Below are 10,725 nucleotides of genomic sequence, written 5' to 3' on the forward strand. Positions count from 1 at the left end.
GTTTCCAATTTCGTACTTCTCCACGGCCACCTCCGGCCACTTCCTGCACCAGTCATAGTCTCGCGCCTGTGCCGGGCTCAACATGTCCTCCGGCCAATCATCAACATATGAACCCAAACACTCGCTAGGATATGCCACCAAAGTCGGAGCTCAGGCTGCCGGAGTGGGGGCTTTCGTTAGTGCTATTCAAAACGCACTTGCACCGCATGGGCAGGGAGCCTCTGGTATCCTCACAAGAACGGGAGGAACAATCGGTTTCTTTGGTGCGCTCTTGTCTTTCTAATACGTTAGTCGTGACTTATCCGGAAAACGAACTACAATAGCTGCTATTGGCGCAACGTTTGCCGTGACTGAGGCAGTAGTCGCGAACACCCGAGAGAAGGACGACCCTCTCAACGGTATCGTCGGTGGATGCGCTGCAGGGTTCCTGGCCGGCATACGAGGTGTGCCCTGTCATGACAGTTCGTGTCGCAATCTGACGCCGCGACTCAGCGCGTTCGTTACCGGCTGCTGTCGGATCCTGTGCGATTCTTGGGGCGACCGTTGGCGTGTTCGACTACGCTGGCGAGACCTTACACGGTGGCACGGCGGAGGAACAGGAGGAGAGGCGAAAGCGATTCTTCAAGCAGAAGCCCAACCCTCCTCTTACCTTGTCCGCGGAGCCTACGGATTAGATACGAGCCGGGACTTGTATTCATGTTCGGCGGAGAAGTACAGTAACGCGTTACATACGCATACGACATGCGTTGCGAACAAGTGCGAGATGCGGACGTTGCGATAGTCATGAAAAGTCGTCAAAACAATGTGAAGCACGAGTCAAGATATGCGATACACTTTCAGGGAGCTGTTATACATAGAACCTGTCGAATCCGTCATCACTGAGCATCCCAAGGTGTTCGATAGTTACTCACTTCTTGTTGATTTGATATAGCAGAAGATTGAGGTTGAACTTAGCGATACCCTTGAATAAACTGATGGCGGATTTGTTTTCGAATTGAGCTTGAAGGAGGTCTTCCATCTTGACATCGGCAGCGGCAACTCTATTGGTGATGCCCAGCGCATTGTTGAAAATCTCCATCGTGAATACGCCAACCTGGTTCGACGAGATGACAATGTCGATCTTGTCGAACTGTTTGGGAGAGAACTGGTCGATTGAAAGCAGTATGCCTTTGTCGTAGAAGCTCTGGGCGCTGTACTTGAACGAGCCAAACTGCGGTGACTTTCCGGACTTCTGCAGGTCGCGAAGGTGGAAATATTGCTTGGTGAAGGGCATGACGAAGCGCTTTTTGCTACAGGAACTTGAGCAAGCATTCTCAGGACGCCACGAGTATGCCTTACCCCTTGCCGCGTTGCATAGTCCGCATTGACTCCTCCACATAGTCGTGATAACTATTGATCTGCTCTTGGAAGTATTTTTTGCGGTCCGCCAGATGCTTGAGAGCTTGGTGCATGCTCTCCATCTCCTGCTGACGTTGCAAACGTTTCCGATGCTTGCTCCGAACGTCGCCAGCAATAGCGTTCAGGATGCCCTGATAGCCATCAGTCCGAGTAATCTTGCCCATCTTCTCCAGCTCGATGAGGTAAAAGATTGCATGGGCCTTGACCTCACGGAAAGTCATTCTGCTTATTAGTGAGTAGCTGTGCAGCGCATAACACGGGCGGCACTCACTGTCGGATGTCCTCCAGCCGATAAGCCGACTCGTAACCTGTCGCCGAAGGTTGGCGGTTGTTTCTGTGTTGTTTGTGATCCATGATCATTTCATTCTCAACAATCTCTTCCCAAGTTATCTCGTGGGCATCGGTGACAGGCTGCATGAGAGACTCGACTAGATCCTTGGCAGGTTGTACTCTGAGGATGGCGAGCACGCCACGTTTGGCTTGCACCCAGTAAGTTTTCTCGTCCGCTTTAGGATCTATACATATACCATAAAGTTCTGCGAGGGACGTGAAAAATGCAGGACGGGCCGTACCTCGAACGTGAGCGAAACGGTTGGTGAGTTCGAGGGTAATGGCAGTATCCCGTGCATCTTTCAGCTCATCGCTGCCAAGATTGGGGACACCTCCAAGCTCGTGCAAGATCACAGCTAGAGGATCGTCCCGCCCATTGACCTAAGGAGCAGATGATGTAAGGATACCGCCCACGGACACGAATTAGGAACTCACGAGGCCATCTAGATGCTGCGATAACAGCGAATGCATCGCGTAAACCTCGTTCGGTGAGATGTAAATCGGTCGAGGCTGCACAGTTGCATCAAGAAACTCGTGTGCGTGAAACTCGGTTTCAGCATCGGGGACATTTGCAACTGAGAGGCTACTTGAATACTTCATCTTACAAGAAGCTACATTCACTCACTTTCCATGAACCATGCACTCATTTGATGGATCGCCACCCGTACAAAGTCGTTGATCGGAACATAACCAGGCGTGTCGTCTCCGAATTCGGTGCCACTTGTCACCTGTGCCAGCACCTTCGAAACATGTGCGAGATTCTTGCGCGACGTGATATCGATGGTCGAGGAAACGATGTCAAATGTTTCAGGCGTCCTGGAAGAATTGTTATTGTAGCGAAGCTTGAGTAAATGCTAGCTACTCACAAGATAGCAGGATTGATATAACGATAAAATATCAGCCGTCCCATACATGATGCGTACGCTGCCGTGGGAGCATCAGGAAAGCGCTCCTGCAATGTGCGCAGGGTCTCCCGAGCAAGGTATCTCATCCCATAAGGCATTCTCTTGGTGGAGCGAAGCAAGGCGTTTAGGAAAGACTCCGAGCGCCATTGCAGGTTTTGCAGGTCTGAGGAGAATGAGTTAGTTGTAGACCGATGTACAGTCAGTGGATCGCACGGTGAATGTATTTGACTCTCGTAGGAGGGTCTTCCAGTGCTTGGTAGAAAGGTAGATCCTTGGGTTTCGAGCTGGTGACACCGGACCGCATCTCTTCCAGCTCGATCCTAGCACGGTAAATCTGAGAGAAGTGTATAAGTACCAAAAAACAGACGCGTTGCTGAGGCGTACAGCGCATGGATCGACATCCAGGTCGAGGTCATCCGCGTCGAGAACGTAACGGACATCCGATTGTAGCGTCTCCCGAACGAAAGGTACTTGCTTTGGGCGAACATATTGCACGGCGATATTCATGTACATGGGGTGACCATGAATGATGTCGTCGATGGTCCTAGCTGAAGCCACTTCATCCTGTATAGCTGTCTGCATTCACTTTAAGACAACATTCTGGTGTTTTCAAATGATGAATCCGCACCTGGAAAAGTTTCAAAAGGAGATAATCCTCTCGGCGATTCTGTGCATAGCCGAAGAGTGTGAGGACGACCCTCTCTGTCAACCGCCTATTTCTCTCGGGCACTTCACCCATGGACATTTGCATGAATAGTTTACTGAGATACTCTCCTCGTGTCTGCAGGAGGTAAAACAGTTGCTGGTAAAGCTCGAGCTTCCTACGAGCTTCATGGTCCAGGGTGCTCGGCCCGGCGAAGGGGTCTCCGTGGGCAGCAAGGAGTGAAGCGCGGGCAGCGTGAGCTCCGGCATTATCGTGCCGCCTTCGGGCTTTGATGACATCTTCAAAGTTCTTCACGTTCTGCACGACAAGCGCAATCTTCACGTCGAGATCGTTGACTTCTGACTCTAGAGTCTGGTTTTCCCGGATGCCCTCAACGACCTTCTTTCTCAGCCGCTCAACCTGCAACTCTTCCTGGAAGTCTGCTTCGGAGTCGTCCAACAGATGCACGAAGTTCTTGATCGTGCCGACGTTGACATTCTTTCCCAGCGTAAGCTGGCGGTATTGCTCACGGGTTTCCTTGGCGCGGAAGAGCGACTGGATCTTGACGACCTTGTCCATATTCGCGCGATAATGCTGCATTTTCGCACGGAATTTGCGCCGTTGTAGAACACCGCGGATCAATGCTTGCAGCATGGACGCTTCCGCTTGACTGTTCCAAAGGTGATTGCGCCAAGCGTGCCAGTCTCGTCGCACAAGCGCGCCTCTTGCAGAAGCCTGGAATCCGGTAACATCGGGGGCGCAGAACTCCAATTGCTTCGTTTGCTCCTTGTGCCTATTCCGCGCCAAAGCCGCCCTAGCTAGCGCCTGGAAGCCGCCAACCGACTTTACGACCTTCACCTCCCCTAAAGCCTTGGAAAGAGCCTTATGCTGCCTTTGCGCAAGCTTAGCTCGAGCAAAACTCTGTAATCCGACGACAGTTGGAGTCGCACGCCTCAAGCCTCGTATAAGGGCCAGCAAGCGTCTGCGAGCGAGGAACGTTCGCACCGCTGCTTGAATTCGGACAACGACACCGGAGACATCATCAAGTTTCGCTAGTTGGTTGCGTACACGTCGACGCATTAACACACCGCGTGTATGGGCCTGCAGTTGGACGACGTAGGGTTCTGCACTGTGCAGACGCCCAAGAAGGCGAGCATCTTTCCAGCGAGCCAGGACACCATGGCACTGTGCTTGCAGAGCGACGACGGAATGCATGATCTGCGGTTGGGCGAAAGACTTCGCAACCTCCGTATGGGATTTGCGCGTGACACGTGCACGAGCGATCGTCTGTAGCTTGATCACAGCGGGTATACTCTTCCGTATGGCACTCTTGAGTAGCGCGAAGCGCCTTCGCTGTAGTACCCCGCGGCTCTGCGCTTGTACTTTGATGATCATGCCCTTGATTGCCTTGATGCGGCTCAGTCGCAGCTTCCAATCCCGTCTGGCTAGTAGTCCTCGTGCGGCGGTTTGTATACCCCTGGCCCACGGAGTTAAATCCATCCGCTCCTTGCGCTGCTGGTTTAATGAACGCCTAACAAGGACAGCGCGGCAGCGTGCTTGAAGCTTCGGAACATAGCGTTCTGCGATACGGAGGCGACCCCTTTGAGTAGCGACATTCTTCCTGACGAGGAAGGCGCGAGCGCGCGACTGTAATCCGACGATAGAATCTTCACATTCCATCAGCTCGCGATCGCGTCCTAAGCGGATATCAGCATAATGGTCACCGAACGGCAGGGCAATACGCACTCTCTTCATCCGTCTCTTCGGGTTCAGGTTCCGGCTCCGGCTCTTCATTGAGATCTTTGGCCAGTTCGCGCCCAACGTTTCCGAAGTTTGGCATGGCAACACCGGCTGCGTTAAGCCCTTTCTGCGTGAGTTCAAGCTGATCGTCGGAAAATTTCAGGTGTCCAACGAGGTTACCGATGCGCTCGGCCATACCGCGACGGGCAAGGAGATGGCTATGATAAGAAATCAAGTCGGGAATGACAAGAAATCAGGGGGAAAGACAGACCTAAGAGCGTGTATGCAATATATGACCTTCGGTATATTCTTCTTGTCGTAAAGATCCGTCAACTCGAATATGAAGCTCTACCGGTGATTTGTCAGATGATTAATCATGTTTTTAAAGCGAAGATTTTCTGATACTCGCCTCCGGCAACCCAACTTCCCGCACAAAATTAAAGAAAATATTGATGTTGTCGGAGTGTCGGAAATCAAGCCTGGGTGCGTCCCAGATTCGCCTCACTATGCCCTCTCCTTGGAACACCCTGCACAACTTCGCTAGTACAACGCCGTTTCTCAACTTTTCGTCCATTTCCACAACACCAAATCCGAGCTCCTCGCCGAGGCAGCCTTCAATCCACTGCTGCGCCTCACCAACGTGACACAGGTATTCGTACGCCTGAAGTAGATGCCGTTGAGTATCGGCCCAGAGTCCCCATCGACCCATGCCCGCTCTGTTAGTCAGCTTCGAAGAAGGAAGTGGAGCGGTGGCCTTGGATATGGAAGCGGCATTGGAACGCGAAAGGCGGAGGCGGCCAGGGATACCGGCAACGTCGTCTCCCGTAGCAGGACCAGTTGGGGTTGTGGGCGTGAGGGGGAGGGCTGCGGGCGTGCGGGAATTAGGCGTTATAGGCGTCATAGGTGTTCGAGGCATGGTACCAAAATCCACCGAGCGGCGTTCGGGAGTACGCGGCGTCGGGTTTGCGGTAAGAGGGGCAAGATCCCGCACGACTCGCGCGTTCCGCCGCTCCAACCTCGGAGATTCGGGGGGTTCTGATGGTGGAGCCTCATGGCGGGGCTCCGTTTTCAAGGGCATGGGCGGGGGAGGCGGAGGCTGGTCCTCTGCTTCCCAATCGTCATCCGCGTCTCCGCTGGCGATCCTGGGCAGATGCCTTCCCAACTTCCTACCGACAACGAGGTTGTCGCCATAGGTGCTCGCTTTCTTTGCTGACATGTATGAGGATCGATAGGGAGACGGCGACATGACGGGTGAAGTTGATAGTGGGGTGGGAGAAGGGGAGAGGATGCTTCGCGAGTACAACGTTTTGTCTGGAGAGAGGGAGGGAGTGCGTATAGAGGAAAGCGAATCTAGCTTCTCGGGAGATTCTGCTCGCGACTGCGAATTGGATATGTGCTCAAATGTTGACCGGCGCCCGAGCGTGGCACGTTCTGGTGCTGGGACCGAGCTCGAACCAGGTGTAGCAGGAAATTGGGAAAGGAGTGTAGCTGTGGACGCGGTGGATGCTACGGACACATCGGAGGCCGTGGAATGCGTTGAAGACCCGGTGAAGTTCGCGGCGATGGTCTCAATCGTGTTCGCACGTCGCAGCCTGGTGGAATAGCCTACCGTAGCTGACGATCCGGCTATAGACGATGGTAGTACATTGGACCGCGCGCTCATAGACGAAGAACCGGAAATGGAAGACGGAAGTATGTTAGAACGCGGATCGCGAGAGGGCGTAGTGGATGCCGGGGAAGGGAAATGCGCGATACTAGGGAGGTTGATGCGGTTCACCTTCGGCGTCAACGTTGAGGGAAGATGGGCATCGGATGTAGAACCGATCGAAGGTCCGGGGTCTTCGACAGATACCCCGGTGCTATCTGGCGAAAGGGGAGACGCAATGATAGGTGTTGGCAACGTGCGGCGTTTGAGGTACGTCGGCGTCCGCTGCCCGAGAACCTCCGCAGCTGTCTGAGGAGGCGACTGAGTGAGATTATCCGTCGACCTTCGAAAGGCAGCCCGCCCGTATGTTCCAGACGCTGCAAGCGAGTCTGATCGGCCAAGTGTCCCTGCATGTGTAGATCCTCTTGTGGGTGTGCTGAGAGCAGGAAAGCCGGAGCCGGTAGAGTTTTCAGGAGCAACTTCTGCCTCTGCCTTAGCCCTCTCCTCCCACTTCCCTCTCACAGCTTCCAAACTGGCTCCTACGCGATGCCCAGGCGTCCATCTCCTCGTGGGGCTTGGCGACGCAGGTACAGTGCTGCCATTGGGCCCAGAGTTGAGCAAAGATGTTCCAGAGAGCGAGCCAGAGCGCGATATTGAGCCTGCGCGAGCGTTATGACGCTCTAAAAGACGGGTCTGGTAGGCAAATGGACCAGACGATGACCCTGACCGCGAGAGCGACGAGGAGGACGATGCGGAGGTCGTCGATTCCGATCTCTCCATATTCACTCGCCCAACAGCGGGATGCCGCGCGGACCGTCAGCCAGATTCAGAACAGAGAGGCAACCACGTAAGTAGTAGATGAAACAGTGAGGCGGTCGCGGATTCAGTCGCCTCTGGGCGGAGGGGGCACACGTGATCGATGAGACCAGTTATCGCACCGCCACCCGAGTCGCGTTGGAACGCGTCGACGTCGAGCACGATGTCGAGTGCGCAGCAACACCTCGACGCGCTCATCGCCCAGCTCGTGCCCCACGCGCGAACGGACGATGCGCTGCGGCGGGAGCTTACTGCGCAATGCCAGGATATTCTATCAAGGTGGGCCACATTCGTTACCAGGGATTCCCTGATCCTCACATACTCGCAGTCATATCGGCCAGTCCCGAGAGCAAGATCTTGGCTACCTTGCCGAGCTCGTCAAACGACGACTGACTCAATCAGCGCCTGGATCTTCCACTGCGCCGCTCCAATTCACAAATCTCCTCTCTCGTCTGCTCGATCAACCTGTCCTCTCTAAGAAATACTCCACGGTCCTCTTCCTACATACCCTCGCCACGAATTTCAGACCAGAATCCGACTCACGACCGTTCTTGCCCTCGCTTTCCGTTCCACCACCAGTAGCAAGTCGTCCATCGTCAACGCGACCGACGTCTGCCGTCGGAACGCCTGCAACACCGTCTCCTGCTGATCAGCCCACTACACGAAAGGCCAAAACCAAGGCGGATATCTTGCGGGAATACCGCGCCAAGGCTGGCACGTGCAGTTATTCTCTCTCTACCCTTCATGCCGGTTGATGGATCCGTCAGGTAGATCGCACCTTCCTTCGCATCTTCTACTACGCGACACGCTATATCTGCTGCAAGGCATATCTGGCAAATATCTTCGATTATCTACATCTGAGGACGATGTCAACACCATAGTCTTTGTGGATGATTCCGTAAGTGCTCATGGCACTGCAGGATGCGGTAAGGATACTCATGATCTCTCAAGCGATGCATTATACCCCCTCCGACTCGCACCCTCATACATCGCCTTGCCGAAGTCGGCCATCTATATACCCGGGTCGATGCGTTCGTCCGCTCTCACCAGACGGATGGGTCTTCTAAAGTCGGAATGATAGCACAGAGCCTCTGCCACCACCTCCAGACCCAGTTGACAGAATATTATCGTTTGATTGCCGTGCTGGAATCGCAAATGGCATTCGCCACCAATATTGATGTGGACGACCAAGAGAACCCAAGAAATGAAGAAAGTGGGCTGACCTTGAGGAGACTGGACGTGTGGATTAATGAATGGAGACTACGTATGCGCATGATGAGCGTGTGCGTCGAAGGAGCCCGCGGTATACTCTCATCCTACTCGCTACGTTTTCTGAGCTGATGTCGGTTGGTAGATGCCCATGGAGGCGCCCTCGTTAATCTCATCCACTCCTACACCGCTACCGGTGACCCATTCATTCGCCATTTCACCGACCAGCTCCTCGAGGAGGTTTCTACACCCTTCTTCGCGACCCTCCATAAATGGCTATTCTCCGGGGAACTCCACGATCCCTTTTCCGAGTTTTTTGTCGCTGCCGATCCCGACCTGTCCTCTGTTAACTACGTTCACCCGTCTGCCCTTAATGGTGGACTAGGTCAGACCTCTGCTGACGGACTTGGTGGCCTCGGTGGGTTTGGTGGAGGAGTAACATGGGGTGGTGAAACAGATGAGACGATGGAGAGGGAGGGGGGGCTGAGGCTTTGGGAGAATAAGTACAGGTTCAGACGGGAGATGCTGCCGACGTTCGTGGACGAAGCGTTTGGCAAGAAGATCTTCTCCACGGGGAAGAGCTTGAACTTCATTCGCTATAGCTGCCACGATAATGACTGGGTAGCAACGAGGGAGAAGCTGGGCAATGCCGGCGCCAGTGCGTTCTTTTGTGCCGATCACCATCTGTCTGCTAACCCGCTAGTTCAAACGCTCAGCGTTGAAATATAGTGACATCTCCGGACTTGAACGTTCGATCGACACAGCCTACCAGATAGCAAGTCAGAGGCTATTCGACGTGTTCTTCGACAAATTCAGATTGCTGGATCACCTTCGTGCGCTGAAGAACTATCTTATGCTCGGCCACGGCGATTTTGTGGATCAGCTCATGGATGCGCTTGGGTAGATTATCTCTAGTTGCCTGAGTTGCATTGATCCTGACGAGCTGTGCTAGGCCATCCCTCGCTCGTCCCGCCAACACTCTTTATCGCCACAACCTCACAGCGACTCTCGAAACTGCTATTCGCTCGTCCCTGGCCTGCAACGACCCCCCTGACGTCTTACGGCGGCTCGATGTACGCATGCTTGAGTACTCCCATGGGGAAATTGGGTGGGACGTTTTCACCCTGGAATACAAGGTGGACGCGCCCATTGATGCGGTCGTCGATCCGGACGCAATGATCAAATACCTCAAGCTATTCAACCACCTCTGGAAGATGAAACGAATGGAGAACGTGTTGAACACCGGATGGAGCCGTTGCGTGGGCGACGCGAAGTCCTTCCTGACTGTACCAGAGCTTGAGCACGAGTGGCATCAAATTCGCATCGTTCTTGCGGAGATGATTCATTTCGTCCGGGAAATGCGGGCCTACTGTCAATTAGAGGTCATCGAGTGCTCGTGGAAGGTCTTGCTGGATTTCATACAGAAGAAAGAGGGTGATCTCGATGCACTCATCGAGGCGCATCGGAGCTATCTTGAAAGAATGGTCAAGAAATTGTTGTTACTTAGTCCCAAAGCGGGGAAGGAGGTGGGCGTTGCAGCGTCTCAGCTTCGCATTCTGCTGAAATGTTCTGCAGGAGAACGTATTGCAACAAGTACGAGAAATATTTTCCACCGTCATACAGTTCAGGGACGCTACGGTGCGTAGTTCACGCCATGTGTACCCCATATACGCTGATAGTATTCTAGGATAATTTCTATAACCACTGCCTCTCTGAATCTGCACGGAGAGATACTGTCCGAGATGCGGCTCGCGTGAGTCTTGCTGTAACCAATTGTGCTCGATTGATAGCGTTATCGTGTCCAGGGATTATACACCGGGCGGGTCACGCCCGATGAACATAATCGAGCCGAACAACTTGCTGGGATTGTGGATCGCGTCAGGGAATATGCATCGGCATTCTCTCAGCAAGCGCAAGCCATCGTGCATTCCTTGCAGACCCATCCTGATCTCGACTGCCGATTTCTGGGCATTCGCCTCTCGTTCTCTCACTTCTATGGCACTAAACAGCAGATGTATCAACCAAAACCGTGATCATTG

The 10,725-nt window shown here is 53.7% G+C and overlaps 2 protein-coding genes across 2 annotated transcripts; one reads left to right on the forward strand and one right to left on the reverse strand.

Moving 5' to 3' along the window:
- Nucleotides 1-23: 23 nt before the first annotated feature.
- On the reverse strand, nucleotides 24-7,675 carry PUNSTDRAFT_119637 (uncharacterized protein; the record flags this gene model as incomplete). Its single annotated transcript, XM_007382200.1, has 17 exons — nucleotides 24-263; nucleotides 324-443; nucleotides 493-860; nucleotides 912-1,289; nucleotides 1,339-1,620; nucleotides 1,670-1,913; nucleotides 1,971-2,109; nucleotides 2,164-2,303; nucleotides 2,354-2,544; nucleotides 2,595-2,796; nucleotides 2,847-2,967; nucleotides 3,018-3,209; nucleotides 3,262-4,973; nucleotides 5,023-5,234; nucleotides 5,288-5,364; nucleotides 5,426-7,383; nucleotides 7,600-7,675. 15 exons carry the CDS (start codon nucleotides 7,673-7,675, stop codon nucleotides 848-850), a joined length of 5,937 nt encoding a protein of 1,978 aa, XP_007382262.1. The 3' UTR covers nucleotides 24-263; nucleotides 324-443; nucleotides 493-847.
- On the forward strand, nucleotides 7,638-10,719 carry PUNSTDRAFT_119638 (gamma-tubulin complex DGRIP91/SPC98 component; the record flags this gene model as incomplete). Its single annotated transcript, XM_007382201.1, has 10 exons — nucleotides 7,638-7,756; nucleotides 7,806-8,191; nucleotides 8,245-8,375; nucleotides 8,429-8,780; nucleotides 8,832-9,344; nucleotides 9,403-9,586; nucleotides 9,639-10,212; nucleotides 10,262-10,324; nucleotides 10,374-10,439; nucleotides 10,492-10,719. The coding sequence occupies 10 exons, from the start codon at nucleotides 7,641-7,643 to the stop codon at nucleotides 10,717-10,719; spliced, it is 2,613 nt and encodes an 870-aa protein (XP_007382263.1).
- Between the last annotated feature and the right edge of the window lie 6 nt (nucleotides 10,720-10,725).

This window comes from Punctularia strigosozonata, assembly GCF_000264995.1.
Source record: "Punctularia strigosozonata HHB-11173 SS5 unplaced genomic scaffold PUNSTscaffold_4, whole genome shotgun sequence".
Lineage (NCBI taxonomy): Eukaryota > Fungi > Basidiomycota > Agaricomycetes > Corticiales > Punctulariaceae > Punctularia > Punctularia strigosozonata.